Source organism: Caloenas nicobarica, chromosome 1 (assembly GCF_036013445.1).
Source record: "Caloenas nicobarica isolate bCalNic1 chromosome 1, bCalNic1.hap1, whole genome shotgun sequence".
Classification (NCBI taxonomy): domain Eukaryota; kingdom Metazoa; phylum Chordata; class Aves; order Columbiformes; family Columbidae; genus Caloenas; species Caloenas nicobarica.
The window spans coordinates 90,828,720-90,852,968 of NC_088245.1; the positions used below are offsets into that span (position 1 = coordinate 90,828,720).

The 24,249-nt window shown below is 35.5% G+C and overlaps 1 protein-coding gene across 6 annotated transcripts in view; it reads left to right on the forward strand.

Moving 5' to 3' along the window:
• Positions 1 to 24,249, forward strand: part of DCAF6 (DDB1 and CUL4 associated factor 6) — a 93,920-nt gene that overhangs the window by 51,320 nt on the left and 18,351 nt on the right. For 2 of the 6 annotated variants that reach the window (XM_065649816.1, XM_065649895.1), the window contains 5 exons: positions 13,291 to 13,396; positions 17,144 to 17,259; positions 18,049 to 18,141; positions 18,323 to 18,638; positions 23,491 to 23,532. In XM_065649816.1, coding sequence (XP_065505888.1) covers positions 13,291 to 13,396; positions 17,144 to 17,259; positions 18,049 to 18,141; positions 18,323 to 18,638; positions 23,491 to 23,532 — 673 coding nt within the window. Of the gene's footprint in view, positions 1 to 6,727; positions 6,788 to 13,290; positions 13,397 to 17,143; positions 17,260 to 18,048; positions 18,142 to 18,322; positions 18,639 to 23,490; positions 23,533 to 24,249 lie in introns of all 6 variants that reach the window. The other 4 variants (XM_065649687.1, XM_065649520.1, XM_065649607.1 and 1 more) reach the window with 4 other exon arrangements.

Below are 24,249 nucleotides of genomic sequence, written 5' to 3' on the forward strand. Positions count from 1 at the left end.
GATATAGATATAACTTTATTCTTAGTAAGTGTATCCTTGATAATTAGTTTCAGTAATTTGCCCCCTCAGTAATTATTCCACAGCTTTAGTTTAGCATATGTTCTAAACCAGGGTAATAATTCAGTAAACCAGAATTCTGGCACTCTTAAATGCTATGGTTTTACAATGAATATAGTGAAAATACTTCTAACAAGCCAAAGTCCCCAGATATGCTCTGCTTGTTTAAACAGAGTGACTTTTCATTTCACTGTCCTCTTTCTCGTGTCTTACTGGGATGAAAAATTATTACAGGAAAGCCTTAGAAATGTTTGTAATAAAAAGAGACATCTTTGAGAAAGTTAGAGTAGAAGCATGCATATGAATTAAGAGGTAAACCCTAAAGCATAAACTTGAAGCAAACTCTGTCATGGCACCACATAAAAACGAGTGAGCTGCATGCTGTGTGAAAAATCAGCATATTTTGTGTTGAGAAGTAATGTCTAGCAATGTGTCTTCTATGGATAAGTTCTGTGACGGTTAAGGTGTGGCTAAATTACTTGATAGGATTGTGTCATACATGCCCGGCTTGACTTGCTATGGTTTAATCTATTTATTTATCTAGAGCCTTACAGAACAATTTGATATAACAGTGGCTAGTGCTCTAGCTACAATATATAGCTATTGAATTTTGAATAACTTCCTACACTAGAAAATTCTACAGTGAGTTTTCAGAATGTTTGGAAACTAGTAAAACCTGGAGAGCTGTGTTCTTATCCTAGGTATGGCAGTCATAGGTGCCTGTTGCCTATAGGAGAACAAGAAAAACAATGGTAGCAGTGTTCTTGTGAGCAGCTGCGGTTTGCTGCCAGGAAAAAAACACCATACCAACAAGCTATCATTTTTTTTCAGCAAACTGAACATCGGACTTTACTAACTCAAAGATATGTATTGTCAGAGGCAAAACCATAGCTAACATTTACAGTCACTAGATCTTGATCATCTGTTTTCTTTTTGGAATGACTCTCTTTTTTTGCTAAATTGTTTCCCATTGAATTGAAGCTGGAAAAAAAGTTTGGTTACAACCATATCTATAGAATTTTCAGCTGAAGGTGTATCTGGATATTTTACTACCTTTGGAGTATGTGTTGTTGGTCTGGGTTTCAGTTGATACTGTCTTGCCTGTCTCTTTCTTAGTGCTCCTTCAAGAATGCAACGTAATTCTTTACTCCCACTCGCTTGTGGGTCAGCATACTGTAGGATCCATACTGACACAAATTTGAAGCTTTAAGCTGAGTAATTGCTTTGATGAGGAGTCAGAGATGGATTGTAGTTAGTTTGGATCCCATCGTTTTGTTTGGCATCACCAGGGAACCCCAAAACACATGCATAACCTTGGAGGAAACTAGTGTTCAAATACTTACTCATTCTTCATGTGATGGCAATGAAATTGCAAGTTTTAACATTTTACTTATTAAGTTATTGCTTTGAAAGATAGATTTACTTAACACTATGGAAACATTTATTTCTGGGGAGAGGAAGTGGGAACAGTTTTGCTGCCTCACCTCCAACTCACTAGAATGTGCATCTTTTTGCTGGTTAATCTGCTGGTGGAATACCTTCAGCATTATAGACAGTGGAAGATTTAAAATGAGGAATTGAAATTTAAACATTTGAGGTCTTAGTTCAATTATTCCTCAAGAAATCTACTTGTATGTATAAATAAAAGAAATTCCTGTTGTGCTTTTTCAACTTGTTTCATTGTATTCCTCCTTCACCTATTATGGGAGGGAACAAAATGAAACTAATTTCTTTTGATTGGGGAGTCCAGATCACCTTCACATCATCTATTTACTTTTTAAGATTTCTGCACTCTTGACATGGAAATATTCTCTGCATTTGCTCATTTCTTTTTATGCAAGTTACTTTGTTTTGTTCCCTTTTTTTGACCTCCTAAGACTTATTTTTGGAAGTTGTGTATCTGCAATCTATTTCTTTGGAAAACCAGAGCTGCAGATTTTTGGTCTCTAGCTTCTCCATGGAGACAGTTGTTTTCCAACTCTGTGGTAAGCTGGCATTTCAGAAGTGGAGTAGGAGAAAAATGAGTGCTTAGTTTTGGGGATTTTTTACATAATAAATTCTCAGAGACAATATCTTTTTTTTTTTTTTTCTTTTTCCTCCTGCAAGGTTGTCTTTGATGCTCTGCCTTGAGGCAGATTTTCACTTTTCAACCATCTACTGGTTGTAAATTTTCAAACAAAAAATTACACCTCAAAATATGTCTGCCACCATGTGAAATGGCATCATAGTGTCTGGCACAGGGCTGCAAGTCCTCAATCCCTACTCTGACACAACTTGTATAATTTACACTTGTGACTTTTTGGAGAATCCAGTGTGAGACTAAGGCCATTTCCTCTGTCCTGTAATTCATTCTCAGTCCTTATCTTTGTAATCACAGAAGCTCAATTATAGCTGTAGATACAGAGTGGAGAAAAAATACTCCAGTCATGTAAGAAATTACAAGTGAAAAAGTCAAGAGCTGAAAGCTTTTACAGGTTCAATAGAAAATTAGACTGTCTGGTAGTTATTCTGTCTCCTAGTCAAAGGACTTGTCATTGTTACATGAGGGTTTGTAAGCTGTATCTGTAATAGTTAACCTACACTATCTAGAAAAATATGGTCAAAAGTTTATCTCAGTGTTGAATGTGAAAGTGAGTTATCTGAGTAATGATTCACAGTGGCCTGATTTGGCATTGAGGAAAAAGATACTTTATCCTCAGATGGCGAAGAGACTGTTTTATTGGATATGTCTCATAGGTATTGTGTGAATTTGACAGAGTTTTAAAAGCAGTATATGGTGCATGTGTCAGTTCAATTTTGTCTTCAAACCTTTGCTTAGGTATTGAACAAAATCAGATTTTTCTTGATAGCCGCTTTATTAAATTAGAGAACTATGGTAAGTTGTCAGGTTTTTTTATTGTATACTTTCTCCAACAAAGACTAGTTTAAACTTACATTTTTGTGGCATTTCGTAACATTTAGATCCTATGCCGTATTTAAACAATAGCATATATGTGCTATATGCAAACTACGAAGAAAATAAAACTTTTTAACTTATTGTTATTGCTGCTCTGCCCATTGCTGATATGCTGTGTATGCATCGCCATTATCCATGTCACTCCTCTTTTTGAGAACTTTACGCAAATGGAATGCAGTTTGAGAAGTTACAGAAACATGAACCAGCTGATCTTGAAGTGAAAAAGAAAAGATAAACCAGTATTTTAGATCAGCGTGCATCAGGGGTGTCTGTTGCAGTCAATGTGCATAATCTTAACCACTAAAAATACGAAGTAATATGAACCTTTCTTTTTTGAGGAAAAATTAATTTGATTTAGACTGTATTTATTGTGGAATAAAGACATATACATTTGCATGCTAATGTATTGCAGAATGTGTGATGCACTTTGACTGGATCAGTTTTTTTAAAACTTGGGTGGTTGCAAAAGTCTAGATGGTCAGTGTCTTTAAAGCAGAACAAATTGGACTTTCATTTCTGTGTTAACGCTTTCTGCAGAGAGCAAGGGGATGAGTACAGTTCTTGTTACTAGATTCTTTGCATTCTTTGTAAACACCTAGATGTGAAATGTGCCTATTTGAAGTCCAAAATATGTAACAGAGAGCTTATTCACTGCGCAAAGCAACCATTCCTAGTTTTTAAAACACTCTATGTACCATGTTTAGGACTTTAAAAACAGGTCTCACTGCTTCAGGCCTGATTCTTACAATGGAGCTGAGGCTGTAGTGATGTAAGGAGGAAATTTTTTTTCATCAAAACAATGGAGATGGCATGTTAATATTTCGATGAAGTCAGGTGCTGATTGCCCAAACTATAGGAAGATCCTTCAGCATATAACTGACTTTAAAATTATCTTGTATTTTCTGTTTGAGGTTCCCCAAATTTATGAATCTCCAGTTCCCTCTTTAAGTGGTGTTCCAGTTTAGAAAGTACTGGTGACATTACAGCCAGTGGCGAACTGCATTGGGATGTAGACCCAGCCTGTGAAAGCTCAGGTAAGAGTTTGGATTTTTGTTTGTTTTTTTAACTATATGGCACAGTTTTGGTAATACTTTTTTTCAAAAGCTTTATCAGAAATGATGAAAGTACTTTTTCAGAATTTTTACAAAACAAAGCCATATATTAAAAAAAGAGGCATTTACCTGAACTTCTCTAGGCTGGTTTCATGGTCATATTTATTTCCCTGCCTGAGCTGTGGGGTTCCAGACTGCAGTGCCACTTCAAGGGATGCTGGTGATCTGTGGCTACAGGGGACTTGAAAAAGGGAAAAAAAAAAAAAAAAGTGAGTTTAAAATTGCTACAAACTGAGATATCTTCTTAACCATGTTGAAATATTGAAATACTTAGGATGCTTCCTATGTGTTGTTTAAAAATTCTCATATTACAAGTGAAATGCATTCACAAGTTGTAAGAAGACATCAAAATAATAGTGAAACATGGGAGGTTTAAGCCTACATTGGCATGGACTACTGCCTAGAAAATTTTCACTTACTGTGATCAACCAATGCACATGGTAAAACACACCGACTTCTTTCTTACTGTTGCGTAACATGAGGTCCTAATAAAATTTAGAAGTGCTTATAAGAGTAGTAAATGTAATTCCTTATGTTAATAATTAAAATATCTTAGTTCAGTTATATTTGTTCTGTTCATTTTGGTCTGAATTAAAGAGCTGATGAGATTAGCTTTTCTAGCCAAGTAAAATGTTTGGCAGCATGATACGCCTTTTAAAAAAAAAGGACATATAAGCTTATAGAATGAATTGGAGTGCCAGAAGAGAGCATCACTGTCTTCTCTCATTAGGCTTCTCAGCTTGCTGTCCAAGACCTCCCCTCCCTTTAGCACTTTTGGTACAAGTTAATCCCATTGATGTGCTTCATAACTCTGAGTCAGTGATCAAAGCCAGCCTGCCCTTGAGAGAGAGGCAGACTGACTCCAGTGCTGAGTCAGCTGGAATACAAGTAGATCATCTTATGACATGGTGCATCTTTACACCAGCTTTTCTCTTCTGATTTACATTCTAAAAAATGGATTACTACTCCATTGAAAAAACTTTGCTGTAAGTACTTTGAAATCGGAGATGATATGTAACGTACACTTCAGTTTCGGAAAATGAAATATATTAATGTTACAACTCTCATAGTCAAGAGCTATGTCCCATCTAAATCTAGATGACAAGATTCTGTGTTCTGGCTTAGATGTCTTTGGTGCAAGATGCGGGCATGGCTGAACAAAGGTGAAGACAAAACAGGGCCTATTTTGTGTTCCTCAGTTATGAAAATAAACTGTATAAGCCCAGTTAGCAAAACAAGCCAGCCTCTAAAATACACTGAGCTTGCCTAAGACTCTCCTGGTCTTTGTTCTTCACTCCTTCTCCCCTGTCCTGCACTAGGTATCAGTGTAATGAAGGAACAGACTGATTGTTGCACCAATGGCTGGGAATGAATTATCATTTGAGATATGTATCTAAATCAGCTGTGTCAATTTAGCAGCTTTTATGGCTGTACTACAGAATGGGTCATGCTGGTGATTCTGGCCCAAACCTGGAAGTGAGCATCCTGTAGGAGAGACTGTATTATTTCATTGCTTTCCTTGCACAGGTTTTAAATTAATGTTAAAATTCCTTTAGCATGCTGTGATGTTGGCAGACTATGGCTCAGTTTACAATACAAGAGATTAAATCCTTTTAGCTTAGCATGAATTTGTTTATAACAGAAGATTAATAAATAGAACAAAGATATGGTAGCGTAGTCAATATCCTTGAAATACTGCACAAATTTGCATACATCAATTCAAGATAATATACATGATATACATCAATTTAAGATTATACAGGCTAAGATCTGGTCTTCAGACGTGACAGGGAAAATAGATTTACAGAGGGTACTGAACTTTGCATCTGTCATTTGTTTGCACAATGAATGCAGTGCTGATGACAGTTATTAACTGGTAGTGTCCAGTGGGAAAAAATGCATTTAAGTGCTGGGGGTTTTGATATTCTGTGATTACATGAGGATTTTTATAAGACTGACTGGTGTGGTACTGTGTTAAACTCATGAAGATGTTCTCAGTCATCAGATGCCACAGAGGTATAGCATCTGGGAACGCAGAACTATTGAACTCTTATATTAGTGGGATGTATTTTGGTGCTTTAATGTTTTAAAACCAATTTATATATTGTAAACAGTCTCATCTTTTAAATTTTATGATCATAGGTATAAATATTGAAGATACTGGTATGCCATTGAATATTTATGTTGAAGTATCAATATTCTGAAATTTACATTTAGTACGTGCTTTGGAATACTAGAGTCATTTGGTAGTTGGAGCAAAGGCTTTAGGAGTCATAACTCTTCAGTGTTTTTCCTGACATGTTAGAAATTTGAAGAACATAGTAAAATCCTTGGTAATGGACAGGCATTTTTAATATTGACATGCCAGCAAGCTTCAGGCTGTTCAATGACTACCTAAAGAAATACATAATGATTTGAAACAAGTGGCTTTGCTTCCGTCATACCTAGAAAATGCAATATGGGTGGCTGCTCATAAAACAAACCCAAAGCTTCCTTATGTTGCTGCTTTTTATTTTTTCCTTTAAACTAACATATGATCGTGACATTGCTGTGCAGTTCTCTGCTGCTTATGTTTTAAGTTGAAATCTCATTTTTGTTTCAGATTCTCCTTCTTCTGTGGTTAACAAACAGCTTGGATCCATGTCACTTGATGAGCAACAGGGTGCGTGTGACAGGAAATGCACTACACCCAGCCATAGCTGATTGCAATGCTTCCTTTTAAAACTGCCTTTCATGATGATAAACAGTCTAAAAATGCTGTTCGTCTACATAAAGTAGAGTTCTGTAAGCAGATTTGCTGGAAACTCATTAATTATTTAATTCTCAATACGAGTAACAGAGTAAGGTTGATTGTTTTCAAAAGCCATCCTATGCTCAATTCTTAATGTGCTCAATGTAGTCACAGCAAATGTCTTATCTACTCTACAGAGATTTAGAAATTTTTTAAAGTGCAAAGTAAAATCAATTTTTCGAACAGTCTTTTTCTGAGTGATTCTTTGTGGATCAAAGTGCAAATATCAAGATCGAAGTAACTTGTAATCATACAATGCCAAATAGATTTATCTTATGCAAGACAGATGTGTAGCTTGCGCAGTTTGAGTAACACAAGAGCACCTATTGCAATTAGGTGCATCTTACCTCTGTAACCCCTTGTCATACACCCCTTCTACTAAACAACTACTAGGGCTGGTGGTAAAAAGAACGCTTGTGAGCTTTTTGTATGCGCATTATTCATCAATCTTCAGATTATGAGCAGTGAAGTGGGCCGTAGGTGACCCTATTCCAGCTGAACCAATGTCACGTGTAGTGAATATTTATGTCTGAATAATTAATGAGTGATAAATGGTAGTTTAAAAATAGATTTCCATACACTCTGCATTATGCTTACTTCCATATCAAAGCCTCTTTAGAGATTTAATAGCTCCAATCCCACAAAAGAGCTGGCTGTTTCATCTTGTTTCACATTCTAGACTAGAATGCTGTTTTGAAATCCCATTGCTGAAAAATAGTCTGTTTGGCAACTGTTGAGATTATGGTTTATTTTAGGATGCCAGAACATTGCAAAAAATCAAACTGTGTTTTACATTAACAAAATAAATTCATTTTGTGGAATTACATTTTGAGATGAAAGAGTCTTAAACCTCAATGTGTAAATGTGCTAATTATTCGTGGTTCAGTAGTCTACATCACTACAATATTCAGGTTTAGCTGGAAAAGTTGCTTATAATTAGTGGCCGAATTATGCCCTCTGTTATGAACTCAGAATAAAGGATTATTTAATGAGAGTAGGATAAATTAGAATTAACATATAAAGTCTGTATGTTTACAGAAGTTCTTAAAACAGCAAAAATTTTGGAAAATTGATAGGTGGTTCCATGAAGTTGTGAATTAAGCCCATCAAACAACAAAGACAAAACCAGAAGTTTTGGTCCCAGGAATCAGTTCCCAAATCTGCATCAGATTCCTCTTCAAGCAGTATCAGTTGCCTTAACTCGTTTGTGTATTAGTATTGTTAATTGCATAATTGTAATAGACTCTTGGGAGTTTTTTCAAATAACTTCCCTGTGTTAAGAAATTACTTGAACTAATGTGAAGAGGTTTCCTCTCATAAAAGCACTTCTGTTTTTTTAATAGGCAAAAAAACCCAGAAAATACATTGTTTATCCAGACTTTATTGGTAGACCAGTTCTCTGATTGTTCTAAGGCAATGTTTTTCTGTTGTGATGTTAAGGATCACCTGGAGAGATGCAGAATGTTACTTCTAGTTTGGAAAACTAGGAATTTGAAAAGGAAGGTAATTTATTAGGAAATCTGTTGTCCAGACAATAGAATCAAGTGCAGTGCTACACTTAAGATCATCAAGTCCAACTGTAACCCAACTCTGGCACTAAACCATGTCCCTAAGAGCCTCATCTAGGTGTCTTTTAAACACCTCCAGGGATGGTGACTCCACCACTTCTCCGGGCAGCCTGTCCCAGTGCTTTACAACCCTTTCCATGAAGAAATGTTTCCTAATATCCAATAACAGCCAGAAATAATAATTTGATGAGGTCCAGTTGGATTTTCGAAGTTAAACTGCATTGGTTTCACTTATACTTGAACAGAAATCTTGAAAAAGTATAAGGAGCTAATGAAAGAAGTCGTATCAGTTCTTTTTATATAGAAATACTTTTCTTATTCTTGTTTTTTCTTAATTTGGTACTGAATCAGCTGTCTTTCTGTTGGACGAGTCTGTTTTGTTGGCATTTATGTTTTAAGACTGTTTCTGAGTTCAAAGATCTTTTGATACTTATTAAAAACATATAACTTTATAATGCCATTATTCTGACAGTCCAGCAGAAGCTCTAAGTCATTCTCCTCTGTACAAAATGGTTTCAAATGGATTACAGTGATCTACACTGGATCTTTTTTTTTCTTTTTTTGACTGCGATTGTAATAATGGAGGGTGGCTGTTAGATTTGTTGCAGTGTAAAGGTAATCTAATGACTGGGAGGTACTGCTGGAATTGGTATGATTAAAGAGGGAACCTGAAGCCATGATTAAAGAGGGAAGCTGGAGCCAGAGAACTAGCTCAGTAACTCTGAAAAGCATAAACGTGCATATGCATTGCATACCACCTTAATGCTGCTTCTTATGTACCCAGAAGCCATACTGATTACTGATATTTCTAGATATTTGCAAGTTAGTGCGAGGATTTAGCAATCCCTTATGGTGATGTCCATACCAGATTGTTCAGTGCCACATTATAGATACTTGAGCTGGCTTAGAACAAACTGGTATGTCAGCCATGGCAGAGTTAGTTCTTCATAAACAGTACTGTAAATCCTGGAAACTGTATTGGCATGTGTTTTGTCCCAGCCAATAAGCTCTGCCTCCCAGTCAGGTGAATTTTTTATAGGGTTGGTATGCATATAGAGCTTTCTAGATCTATAGTGAGCTCTGCAGATACAAGCTCAAGAATTTCAGACTTGTGCTTTGTTGTAAGGCGCAGTGTGGTGTGTACTGCTTCCTTCAGTAAAGTGCAGTGCTACATCGAGTTAGTATAGAAACCATCTAAACAAAGAAATTGTATGCCTTGGGCTATAGATTAGGCTTATCTGAAGAATTACTTGATTTTCAGTCATCCCTTAGGCTTCGTTGTGCCTTATTCTGACTGGTATCAGTGTGACATTGTTCAGTCAGTATTCTTCCCTAGAAAAGGGGATCTCCACCCTTCCCTCTAAATTTATTTGCTTCTGATGAGTTTTCATGTGTTGAGCCTTCCTGTGCAATTCCTACTTTTTGAAATCCACCTCTTATTTTGTCCTCTTTGGATGAATTTTTTTTCTCTTCAGAAGTAACTCCCTTTGGTTTTCACCCAGAATATGACTCGATCTTTAGAATATACAAAACCGATTCCCTTATGAGGAGATCATGATTAGTAAACCTATCATTAAGTGCTTACTACTTCATAGTTAAAAGCCCCAATCTTTGTGAAGTTACTCTTGCACAGGTTTGTTTTTTAAGGGAAAAAGTGTATATGTGGGGTATTGCTTTCAGGTATTTCATTGTTTATTATTTTTTAATAAGGTTATGAATAGGTTTTATCTTCAGTTTAAGGATGGTACTTTTAAGCTACCCTTCTTCCTGTAGGTACCTGAAGAATGGACCATTTCATGGGAGTCTGTTCTAGCACAGGGTTGCTTATGGAACAAGGCTCTAAGTTGTTGATAGCATCTTTGAAGTGTAATGTGTTTGGCTGTAAAATCCAAGTAAAGTTTCAAGGTATTTTCGAGGAATTTGGAATAGAGTTTAGTAAGGTGTTGACAAGCTACAACTTTCTCTTGGAGTAATTACTACCCCAGTAGGGCTTGCAATCAGATCAATATTTTCGAAGTATATCTGGTGAGATGGGATAAACCTAGCAGCAAAAGAGAACCAGTCAGTCTTTGGCAATCACATTGTTCTTTTTGAAAACTAAGCGTTCACGGCTTCTGGATCTTATGTGGCTTCTGTAAAAGAATGTTCAATTATGTACTGGCAAAGCTTATTAACCTTCTTCACAGAGGCTCCCATTCAGCTTTCATTAGCTGTGTAAATTTAATATAAACTGGTGAACTACACAATTAATTCTGTACAGTTTATGATCAGATTCTTGTCTCATCTGTCTTTTAAAAACTTTCTTGTTCTTATTAGTGTTGATTTTGTGCCCTAGGGCTAGATTAAGGAGGAAACTGACCCAATCCAAATCATAGCTCATGTTATTGTAGATTTAAGAAAAAGTTGTTCTACAGTATGGTTTAGCAGTTATGTCTCCAGATATTAGTAAAAATGGTTTCTCAGTCAGTGCCCTCTTTGAATAAGTCTACAGCAATTCTTCCAACTTTCGGAGTGTGGAAAAAAATGTGAGCATTGCTACCACAGTAAGCGTAGTTAGGGGACTTGGTTTACTTTTTTGATGTCAAGATTTTAAGCCCAGAAAGCACTGTTACGATAATACGATCTGAGCTTTATAACACAAGCCTACCGTTCAATTAGGTTGATTATAGAATAGCGGTGTTTGGTTACTTTGGTCAGCAATATTAACTAGTTTTGTGCTGAGGCAAATGTTGCATAGCAGTATCAAGTTACAGTATAGCCATTGTCTGCTGGCTGTCTTGGACTATTTAAGGCAGCAAATTGTCTGTCTTTACCTGTCTGGGTTCCCGATTCAAAGACTTGTGTTGCCTTTACCTATTACAAGGAAAGTAAATAATTCTCCTACTATGTCATTTATTACTCTTTCAGTGTCCAGCTCCTGATGACTTGTGCAGTATGTTGGAACGACCAGTATTTGTACTTGCTTAGGAAGGGGTGCTCAGAGATTGAACAGACCTTTATTGCTAAGACATGCTTGCCAAAAAATAAAGCAAGCACCTGTTTAGTTAAGAAAGAACATAATATTTTTGTTCAAAATGTCTATATAAGCCACCATAAAATATTTTCTTATTTGTTTCTTTTCTTACTCAGTTTATTCCAGGAACTGGAAACCTTGCTTTTGATCAGTTTTATCCTTGCTCCACTCTAACAGGAGTGTAACTGGAACTTTTATGTTAGAGAGGCTGTGAGCTTTTATTTGCATAGAATGAGGCCCATGCCTTATATATGATTAGGATCATAGTTGTAATTGGTTAATTTTATTTTACATTAAAATATTTTCATTTTTCTTACAAGGTGTTTTTTCCTTGTTGTTTTTGTTTGTTTTAAAATTTCTCTTCAGAATATGTCAAAATGCATATTTAAAGTTCTTTGGAGCAACTGATCACTGCTCTGATTTTGTGATAGGCTTGTGCCAGTCAGCAGTTTAAAAATATAAGCACTGATTATAAGGTTAAATTCTTATATGCAGTTTCATAGTTCCTATAACTTAATCATATTTAAAAAAAAAAATATTCTGTGGCAGTATTGTAGCCAGTGTTATTTTAATAGTAGCCTTTTAAGTGGAAGAATTTTTAGGTTTGTGCTTGAATCGAATTTTAAATTTTAATTGCAGTTTACCCAAAGATGATCTGAAGCTTTTACTTTATTATAAGGGTCAATCTGATGCCAATACTGCAAGTATACTTATAACCAAATTTCTGTATTCTGTAAACCAAAGGAAATATGGCATGGTTTTGTCCAAACAGTCCTGAGATAAAAAGCTCAGCATTCATGAAAAGCATGTCTATGTAGGCTACTTACTGGTCATTTGAGTAGTACCTTATGCTGACTAAACTCTCTCTTCTGAGTTCTGAGAGAATGGCACCTCTGTAGTGAGGCTTAATCTGATGGTGCTTTCCGTTAACTCTGTAGTATCGCCCAAGGCCAACTTCACTATTAACAGCAATTGTGCCATGCGTGTAGATAGACTGTGGCCATGAGTTTTACTCAAGGATGGTGGATGGTTGGGTGGATGTCATTCAGCGGTCTTGTTTTGAAGGAGCCTATTTAACACCCTTAAAATTGTATATGGAAGAAATATTTGACAGACTTGCAGTGGTTTTCAGTTTGATTCACTTTTGGATGATGTGAATATTTAGTTTAGAAAGTACTTCCCTTCTGCTTACAGCTATTATAATATGAAGGCTTTTTAATCCTGAAGCTCTCAGAACCTGAATTTACAGTGTTTTTATGACAACTAGCTGACAATTTACAGCAGGTCAAAGGGCTTTGGTAGTTGACTGAGTTCTAAGTAGAAAAAAAAGTAAAGGAGATGGTAATTTTTCTAGAGCACTGCCTGTGTCTAGATCTCATAATCTTTTTTTCGTGTGTATTTACTGAGTCAAAAAAGACTGAACACCGCTTCCAAAGCCATTTTATATTCTTGCTAATATACTTGATGGAAAAGGGATCTGCTTATAAAGGATAATATTGTGTGTACACATACTTGTCTGCAATTTAATGTACCTGCATGTTGAAGGACAGCATCTTCTTTGCTTTTATAAATACAAATAATGTTAGGCCATTTTTAAAGCACTGCAAATGTGGTGTGTTTACTCTGAAACTACTTAACTTTTTGCTTGGGCTGTAAGGGATCTTAAATAGACATTGTACATGTTACTACCACATTTGGCCTTTGTCAGGACAATTAAATAAATCTTCAGAAATGTAACAGCTTTATGTATATTACTGATGCTCATCCAAACTTTATCAACCCCATTTTTCCAGAGAGTGATAAGCCACGAACAGGAGCAGGTGAACCAGTTTTAAGTTTGCACTACAGTACAGAAGGAACGACTACAAGCACGATAAAACTGGACTTCACTGATGAGTGGTAAGAAGTTAATTTGAGTTTTGACTGGTTATTGATCAGCACATATCACTAACACTTGTCTAGCATAGATGCAGAGATAAATTATTTTTCCATATGGCATATGTATATTTTTAGGTGTATATAGATGATTTGAAATAGCTGTAGTCCTTAATGCATTCAGAAGGCAGTCCTACTTTTTACATGAAATTTATGCAAGAGGTTTATTTGTGACATTTACTGTGAATCTCTTTAATGCTAATATAGTTTGAAAAGTGTTGTCTTCATCAAACCCTGTGATGAATGCATGTCGTTAAGATACTAACTTTATGCACGATTTAGATTTTACAGTGATGGCATCCTTTGAAGATAATAAATGCACAGTGTTGATAACTGCCCTCACTTACGTGGTTTTGTATCAAAGTCGATCACTAAAACAATTCCCAAAACAATTTATCTCCTCTTATTCCTATTCCTTTGCTTATGTTTTCAAAATTATTGTAGAAGACATTAAGTAGAAATGATTTCTGGCATTTGTTACTGGGGAAAAAAAAACAACCACATTTAGCTACTTTTAATTGCTGTGCCTTTAGACATAAAACACATTTTGCCCATACCATTTTGGAAACTTTAGCAGTAATCTGTGTGTCTTCACAAGAGTGAAGACTTTAACCATGTGAATCTGAAATATTGTGACAGTTACATTCAGCCAATCTATCAGACTGTTTTTCTATTTAGAGTCCAAATCCAGCAAGCTTTGAAAGAATTAGTTTTGCTGTAATACTTTTAACAAATTCTGCATTTTGTTGTGTAGTCATCTTTGTTTAATGTTTTAGGATAGGCAAATCTCACAAGAGAAACAGAGCATTAGCAAATATTTCATCCATTCTAGTGTTTTTAAGGTAATAATATTACTACCACTGTAACATGGAACCCAAATTTTATTAAACAACATTAACATTTTATTTTTGTATTTATTTTAATACAAAAATTGAAAAACGCATTTTATGCTGGAAACAGTTAACGATATAAGTGATTCTGAAGATGGAGAATTTGAATTAACAACTCAATGAACAACCTCAAGAGCAATATTAAGAAAAAGCAGAGTGTACAGGGAATAGAGATGAGGGTCAGGAAAATTATTCATTACCAAAATCTGTAACTAGAGAAGTGAAGACTAAGCAAAGACTACTAAAATTTAACTTCACTTTAACTTTTCGAAGAGTATAAAAACAAATGGGATAAAGTTCTTTATTCATTTAATTGCATTGCAGTGAGAATGGAAGAGCAATTAAGAAATACTGAGAGGAGGCAAAAATTAAATAAATACTTTGTATTAGTTTCCAGTAAAGTTGAAGGTGTTGATGGAAAGGTCACAGGAACTGAATGCAACTTACGTGAGAGTAAGACTTGGAAATTACTTCAGAAAAATTGGACAAAGCAGGAGTAAGCTCCATCTTAGGATCGAGGGGAGGGAAGCAGGGAGAAGCATATCTATTCTGTCTAATAGCAAATATTTTAACAAATCTCTTGGGCCAAGGGTAGCACCATGTGAATGACAAGCAACAAACACCAAAGGAGAATAAAGGACTAAACATCATGATCTTTTAAGACTAATGGCAGCAATATTCAAGGCTTTAGGACAGCTCTGATAGAAAGGCACATTAAAACAAGCAGTACGTGGGGAAATAAACCAAAATTGCGGGAGCTAGAATGTGCATGTTTCAATACCTTGTATTCGACAGAATAATGGGTTCTAGAAATATAAATGGTGTAATTGAGAGAAACTGTCTGGATTTCCACTTCCAAGCTGACCTTCTGTTCAAGGTGGGTCTGGTAGATCGATAAAGAAACTGACCATGGTGGTAAGCTGACTTAATGGAGCTCTCATAGCGGATAGTGTTGTGTGCGTAGTGAGAGGAAAAACCATTTCCTAAGCTGGACAAATTTGCAGAGCATTGTCAGTTCAGAGGCTAACTAAGAACATTGTGCCGAAGAATGGAATAATAGAAGTAGGTTGCAATTCTATATATAACAAAATGATGCAGTTGAGGACAAATAGCAAAAGCCTAATGTTAAAGTTGAGGGTATTCTGAAAATGAAATGGAGGACATGAAACTACCAGTCTCTTCTCAATACAATGCAGCTACTAGAAAGGCAGGTAGTATCCTAGATGTCACCAGCTGGGAGACTTCAGCCAAGGATGAGAATTAATGGTGCTGCTGCTCAACTCTGCTTTGCGACTTAGAATGCTGTGTGCAGTCTTATCATGCTTTCAAGAAAACCGATTCAAATCGGTAGAGGTTCAAAGAAGGGTTATATGGAGAACCGGGGAAACAGAAAACCTGCTGTGGAAGCAGATAGTAGAGCTTCATGTAATGAAAGCACAAGGTGCTATTTTAGTCTCTCAAAAACATCCTCTTCATGTAACTGCCAGTGTGAAAAATAACATTGAAGTAAAAATTAGAGCAATACATTAATGTATATTAGCATTGAGCTAGGAAGTAGATTCCTAAGAGTAAAACAAAAAAAGTCTTAATGCTCAGAATGTGATTATATTCATAAAGGTGATTATAGCATAAGAGGCATGAAATAGCAAAAATATTCAATTTGGTGTCTTAGTAGTACCCTTCTTGTCTGTCCCTTCAGAAATAATGCTGAAAATTCTTGATTTAGAAGGAATACTGTAAGGGCTAACAAAAATCTTTTACATATGCCAAATCCAGTATAGCAATGAAACAGACTATTGCTCATCAAGATGAGTAAAAGCTCTCATATTTAATGTAAAAAATAAAAGCACTGAAGTCTATACTAGATTCTCAAGAATCTAGACTAGGCATGTGCTGCTTCTAGCAATGTAGTATATGAAGTAGTTTAGTAATAACATATACAGGTAAGAAGAGGCATGTAACACTACAGTCTAAGTTATTGAGAATCATGCTTATAATTCCCAGAACTCATCTTTGTTTCCACTTTTGTCCAGCAATCTGCCTACGTTTGAGGCCACAACACAAATATGGGATGGGAGAGAATGAGAGCGCTCAGGAGCAAGGCTTTGTATTTCCTAAAATAAGGTCTTTTCTGGAGAATCTAAAAACATTAGTTTAGATGACGTTCAGGACAGTGGTGTTACATATTTCCTGAGGAATAATTTTCCTTATTGTAAACAGAAATTGGCGTTCCACGATAGTTATCTAAACATGAATGGAGAGTAAATCTCAAGTACCAGCTTCCAATAAATCTTGAGAAATAATGAAACTTTGAGGACTTACAGCTGACATCAGAAGTCCATGCCTTAAAAGGTACAGAAATGATAGTTAATGGTGAAGAACCTGGTGAATTTTATCCAAATAGTTTTTTTAGTTGGATGGGATAAGATTATGTATTAGTGCTCAGCTAACAACCTGTAATCCTTTAAGATCTCTGATCATTTATACATACAAAAAATGTGTAAATAGTGAAAGAGAGCAAATCCTTTTGAGTTCTCACAATATTTTGAAAAATAATGAAGAAATCCTTTAAAGATTAAAAAAATAAAAAGGAGAGGATAGGATTCCATGATGCAGAGGAATACTGTGGGTTGAGTGGTGATGGACGTAATAAAAGAGAATTCTGAAATGGCTGCGAAGGTTGTTAGTTGTAGCTGCTGCCAGGAGCTATTGAATTGTGAGATTGCCATGAGAAAGTTGATGATGGTCAGGCTGTGCTATTGCAGTGATATATTATCTATTTACATTGTTTCTAAATTTTTTTTACATCTTATGTTGCCAGGAGCAGCACAAATTCAAGCTCTAGAGGGAGTGGAAGTCATTGCAAAACTGAAGGCCAGGAAGACTCTGTAGAAACAAAAGCCTCAGGAGAGTCAGGACTTGAAGATGAAGAAACAAGTAAGATACACTGTTATTACTGTAATGTTAAGGAAAAATTTTGCTGTCCTGTGTTCATGACTACCATTGAACACAATGGGAGTCTCATACGCATGCATACGAAGGCAGAATACAGCCATAATAGAGCATTAATTTTTTTAGGAAAGAAAAGGATACCAACCTGAGATAGTTGCATATAAACAAAGTTAACTTTTTCTGTCTTTAGTTCTAAACTCCTTATTCTTTTATGTTACGGACATATTATTCCCCAATTTGTATCCAAAAAGAAAACAACTGCATTTTGCAGTCATAAATGAGTGCTTGATATTTTGTTGCATTTCTTTTAAGCTTTCACTGTATTCTACTACACATGGTTGTCTGGCTCAACTCATTGTCAAAAGGGCAGTCAAGTCAAATGACTGGTTCCAGAGGAGGGGTTTTTTTGTAAATCCCTTTTAATAGAGGGATAACTTAATTTCTGTCTTCAGAAATAATAGCTTTCAGTAAGTGATCATATCTTTCAAGAATATTAATGTCATTTTTGCAGCTGAAGTTCTCATAGCATAGGATATTAAGTGTATTAAGGAACAAGAAAGCAACACTTTTTTCTTTGTTAGTGTATTGACCTAGGCAACTAGATAGATTTATATATACTGACTTCTATGCGATTAGTATCCGAGATGTCAGTAAAGTGATGTGGACTTTGGAGGGGATTGCTTTGTTTGGTTTGATCTAGGAGTGCTAGTATCATTTAGATTTACTTACTTTATAGATGTGCATCTAAATGAAATAATGTGATTTAATATTAAGTTAATTCAGGAGTTCCTGATGAATCTCACAAGGAAGACTCAAGTGCTGAAGAACTGAAAACTACCGATGAAACTGTAGAGACAACAGAAGCAAGTATGTATCTGTACTCTTTCAAATTTAGTTACACGAAGAAGTAGAGAATGGAAAACGAAATTTCCAATATAAACTCAGTATGCATAATTTAAGTTCTGTGACCATTTATAATGTCTTTTAAAATAGGCTATAATCATTAATGCTGTTACTTATTTTCCCCTGAATTTTCTGTTCGCTTTATGAGATAAACCTGGTCCTGAGCATTGTGGAATCCAGCCAGAAGAAAGTGGTCCCTGTGCTGGCACTGTCTCTGGAAATGTAGAGGAAGAATTCTCCTGTGAAAAAAGTACGAATCAAGAAATTTCAAGTCAAAGTGCTGAATCCACTGCCAACTCACTTTCTGCAAATGATGAACCTCAGCCACACGCAGAATCCTCAGGTCTTGCAACTCCAGACGAGTCCTCTACCAGGACCTCAGCTCTCCAAGAAACTGATGATAGTGATGATGATCCTGTTCTGATCCCAGGGGCAAGGTATCGAGGAGGACCAGGACACAGGTTAGGGGAATATTTATTTGTGCTATTGCATGGCAAAATGCATTTTTTTGAATGGAAGATCTAGAAATCCATGCTTTGTATCCTTAATTAAAATAAGTTATTCTTTGGCAACTAGCCAAGAGCTTGATGGATGAGTCTAATTTGCCCACATCTAAGATATGTATAGCTATATTTTCCCTTCTAGCCAGGCAAGCTCCTATAGATCTAATACCTCTTTGTGCTTATTTCTTGCGTGCTGAATATCCCAGTGCTAAGTATTTGAAGTGCATCTTTTATTATACTCCCAGTAGTCTTAAGTATAGAAAGTTAAAAAATTTGTCTACAGGATTCTACATTTTCTTTCAGCTATCCTTTAGGTGTTCTTTCTTTGGCAAAGCAAGAGCTGTTAACTGTTGTTGTTCAGCAATGCTGTATTTGTCTGTAGTATGTACATTAAGACCGATGTGTTCAATTTTTCATTCTTGCTTCTTTTTCTCAAAGGAGGAACTCTGTAATCCTTTTCTTTTTGTTGGTTATTGAATACCAGTATGTCTGGCAGTCAAAAAAAAAATTACTAGTTTTTGTCATTAATAAAAGACACACTTAGTAAGCTTTGTGAATTTTTTCTTGTAAAATATAAACAGCTGTACAAACTGTTTGATCATTCAGTAAACTTAGCCCCCATTGGTATTGCTGTTTTAATTAATACCTTTGTTCACCAATTTCAATTCTTGGACATTTTTAAACCTATCGTAATTATTTAAGCAACATCTCTATTGTAAGACTTAGGAAAACACCTTTTTTACTTGTTTTAGATGTTATATAACTTAGTGTCTGATGCCTTAGCTTTACTCCTATCCTGTTATCTTGCAGCGTTATCTTGCTGTTAATTTCTTATACTAGCTATGCAAATTCTTTGCAGGCAGCATTACAATATGTATTCATTAGGACATCAGAAAAAATTTACCACATTGACAGTAGTGACAAAAAGAACAGTCAGTAGGTGCTTCATTACATAGTATGAGTAATTCTGCTCGCTAAATGACAGTGTTTATAAAAAAGCCAATATATACAGATTCTGCCTTAATCCATTAACTTTCCATGCAGTAGTAAGGGATTATAGATAAATATCTGATGGCAGAAATAGTTTCCGTTGCAAAGCCAATGTTCATTGCAATCGAACCATTGAAGAGCAAGATGTAAAAAGCCCTGCAATCTTAATTCCATTTCTGCTTTCGAGCAGGATTCTTAGCTTCTCTTAATGCACTTTATATTGTCTGTACAATGTAATAGTTTTGTAGTAATGTAATAAGAACGACACTTCCAGGTATCATATAGCTGTTACAATTTCCCACTAGTGGAAACATCTTAAATAAAGTTAAACTTCATCTGACATGTTCTTTTTTCATTGTATGTGTGCAGTGAGAATTTTTTTTCCTGTAGCAGTTTAAATTTATCATATAGGGAAGACGATTCAACTAAATAAATGATAGAATTAAAATTTTTTTTTGCAGCCCCCTGCTCCCTTATTCTTCCTCCAAATAAAACCTCACAAAAGTTGCTGTGTAGTCACTACTGGTTTAGGATTGCCTCCAGGCTTTCATTACTCAGGTTTAATGCCTGACCGATTCATTTTGTTCTACTTCTGTGTGTGTGTGCAAGCAGTGGAGTTTTCTAGTTTAACTTCTGAGCAGTCAGATATATGTTTATGTTATGTTCTTCTGATTTCAGGAGTTTCTAAATGCCCTCTTAGATGCTGAAGAAAAGTAAGACATCCTGTGTGTGCTTAAAGGAATTTGGATTCTAGATAGAAAATAGGCACTGGTGATCTTAAAGACTTGCTGTAGGCCCTCTTAGTATTTATATCTTACGTGAAACAGAGTGAAAGGACCTGGAAGTCCTCTCTACTACTACTTCGAGATCCGTTATAGTATATAATCCCTTTCATAAACCGATGAATGTATATAAAATCATGCTGGCCCCTTAGCTAGTGGGAAGCTACCTCAAAGCATTGCTGCTATAATGCGTATAATTTTTGTATTCAGCACAGTCATTTTGGTTTTTGCTAATATACTGGTTTGGTTGAAAAAAAATTTTCATGCCCAATGCTTATCTTTTGAATGACGTTCATCCTGTCCATTTTCAGCTCTTGTCTGACTTAGATTAAGAGTGCCACATTTTTCTCACTCCTAACAGTAAAAATTTGTGGTTTTCCTACCATCATGCTGGTTCCTGTCTGTGTTCCTCCATGTTCCACTTCTTTCCGGAATATGGTAGACCAGAATTATGCATACTGCACTGTTTGGTTTTTGCTAGGATTAATAGTATGAGTATTATTCCCAGTCTAGAGAAGATTCTCTGAAACACAAGTGAGCTGTAGTTATATCCTTCTCCTCTCCTGCTTATGGCTCTCTCATAGTGGTGGCTTGTGGTCAGAGACAAGATCAGTTAGTGTACTGAAATCTTTCCTCTTTTGTCATTTCTAATTAATGTGTTCTTATCTTTCACCAGAAGGAAGCTCAGAAGTTTATGACTGTCAATTTTATACTACTGAATTTCTACCCATCTCTTTTTCTCAAGGTCCTACATTCCCCTCTATATTCATAAAGTTACCCAACCTCATGTCCTCAATGCACTGCATGAGAACATTCCTACATTTTGCTCAGACTATTAGCAATATATTAAAGAAAACTGCCTGCAAGACTGGTGCTTAACTCCACCAGTATGCTTCCTATAGACTTACGTTTTCTCTTTTCCCACTTAGTAAATTGTGTTGCCTAACAATTCCTTTACTAAATACCATTTTCTCAAGTTTATCTAATAATTTAGTTTCCAATGTATCTTCCTATGAGATAATTAATGGCATTAATACAGAAGTAATAAAGTAGATTTTTCTCTCTCTGGAATATCTAGGAGGGGAGTTTCTTTTGGGGTTTTTTTGTGTGTGTGTGGTTTTTTTGTTTTCCTTTCTGGACAACGTTATAAGGCTAGCCTGCAACAATCTAAACCCATTTTATGCAGTGGCAAAAAAAAAATAGTTCTAATTTTTCTCTAGGACAAGAAAGAAAAAAGAGGCTGTAGCCTTCTGAAACAGAATGCTAAAGGCTATTTGACTAATAAGCCTTTTCCAGTATATAGTACTACTAGTTTTGTCTACAACCAATTTCAGGTTTCTTTAGGTTTTTTTAGGTTGTGTTGTTTTTATAACTAATAACTAGGTATTGTTTATATTGAGGAGAAAGTCTGCAGTTGGGGAAATGAAGATAAAGGAAACTGTCACAAAGTCATTTTCCAACTGTAAAGTACAATTTTCTCCACTGAGAAAGGAAGGGTAGACTTCTGATTCTGTACTCTGAAATGATCTTAAATGTCTTCTTAAGGAAAAGAGGCAGAAATACTCTTTTGATAGCTCTGTTGACAGTACCTGCAGGTAAATAAATGGAGAACTTCCTGCTGCATCAACTCTGCTGGTCTCACTTTAGTTTTAGCAAGATGGATGTAGATTTCAGATTTATGAATAGAATATTGTCCCTTTTGCAAATGTAATGTTTACAGAGCTTCTATTATTTGGATTTTGTTTGGGTACAAATCCAACTTCTAACCTTTTCAAACTGAGGACTGGGTCTTTTTCTCTCTCACACATAATCTAAGAACAGATACAAGGGGCATAATCTCTTTTTGTGGATGTTTATAAATCTCAAAACACAATGAGGATAGATAGTTTCTCACCAACTAACCTGAGACTGAACTGTCAGGAAAGATTGTGCAACAGATACAGAAACATAAAGATTGCACCTGCTTTAATATTTTGAAAAGGACATAGAATAGTAGCAGGAAAATGTGTAGAAATACCATGATCCTCTGGTTAATAAATCAGCTAAGTCAGATGAATGTTGACTAGGAATCAGCTAGGAATAGTTTTGACACAGAAGAACACTTCTTTGAAAGAAATAACTCAGAATGTGACATCTGGCTTTTCTGTAGTCACTGAGCATCATGATAGGAATGGTGAAGATCAGTGACTAAAAAAAGATAAAAAGTTAATTCTTTTATTGTAACTGGGCGGGTCAATACATGCTCTTTTTAACAAAATGTATAAGGCACTGCACCAAATATTTCTAAATTAAACAAAATGAAACCTGTTTTTTACAGCAGGGCAGTTTAGGTAGATACTCAATGGAGAAAATAACCTTCTGGGCATTCTATGGAGTCCACAAGTAAGGATCCCTTCTCTTACAAATATGAGGAGATATGGAGGTTTTTAAGTCTTGAAGTATGCACATAGCATATCGTCTTTAAAACTTACTAAGTCCAGCAAATTTAGTTGTAACAGAGATAGATAATATGGCTTGCCTTGACACGGTACTTCGTGATCTGTGGGGGAAAAAAATCTATGCAAAATCTGTGTAGTTCATGCACAGAGACTGCAGTTTTTAATGGATTGATCGTAGTTTTCACAAATCAGTTAAAACAACTCTAAGGGCTGCTTTCCTACTTAAATGACTGAATTAGTTTTGTTTGGACTTTGACAGAAGCTGATCTATGAGCAGAGGCTAAGCCTGGAAAATGTTAAACTAGTAGGTTAAAATTTCAAACACATATGGATGTAAAATGGAAATCATTACGCAGCTGCTTCCACTTCTGCCATGATCTGTGAAGAATTACTGTGTTTTATAAAATCAACTTTGTGTACTGTTATGTAATCTGAATACTATTTTTGCTGAAATCAACGTAGTTTCATATACTAACACATTGAGGACAAGGAATCTTTTCAGTTGGAACACGTAGAGCACATTTTTTAATAGATGCTAACCTTTTAAAAACATGATACTGAGCATTTTTGAATGACTTTAGTTGTTGTTCCCTTTACTAGATATAATATCAGAGGAACAGCGATAGGTGATAGAATAATGAGGTAATTAATTATTTTCTTCCTCCCCTCCTCCTTTTTATTGCCATATAATGGATTTATCAGAGTCTTGTTTTTCCTATCTAACTGGCATTTTAAAAATTGCTGTACTTTAAATGCTATGAATTACAGAGCATATTGCCTGAGTTATATTTAGCTGCATGTATTGCATGGAAATTGAAAAGAAATGTCAGCGTATACATTTAACAACCTATTAACCTTTTTATTGTGTGCTGTAGAAATTAATGGAATTTGAAAAGTGTGAAGTTTATAAAAAGTAATGAGCTATATTTGCATGTGCCACTGCTGACTTGCTTTGTCTGGTAGTAGAGAACACCCAGTTCTGGACAAAAATATAACAATATAGGTATCAGAGACCACTTATTTTTTGCCTGAACAAGGTTACGGAAAGGCGTAACTAAGAAAGCTATATTTGATAATACATATTTAACAAGATACATGCTATATCTTATACAGTATTTCTTCTAATGAAATTAAATGAAGAAGTCACTTGATTTTGTATTCTTCATTGAAATACATGAGTGAATTATTTGTAGGAGCACACAAGGCAATTTGAGCAATTGTGTTTGGCCACATGTCGTAAGAGGGAGAAACTGTCTACTGTGATTTAGTGCTAAAGGCTATATATAGGGGAAATGGCACAAAATTATTCTAGTGGTGAAAATTAACATCTTGGCTTTGTGTGGCTGGAAAGGAAAATAC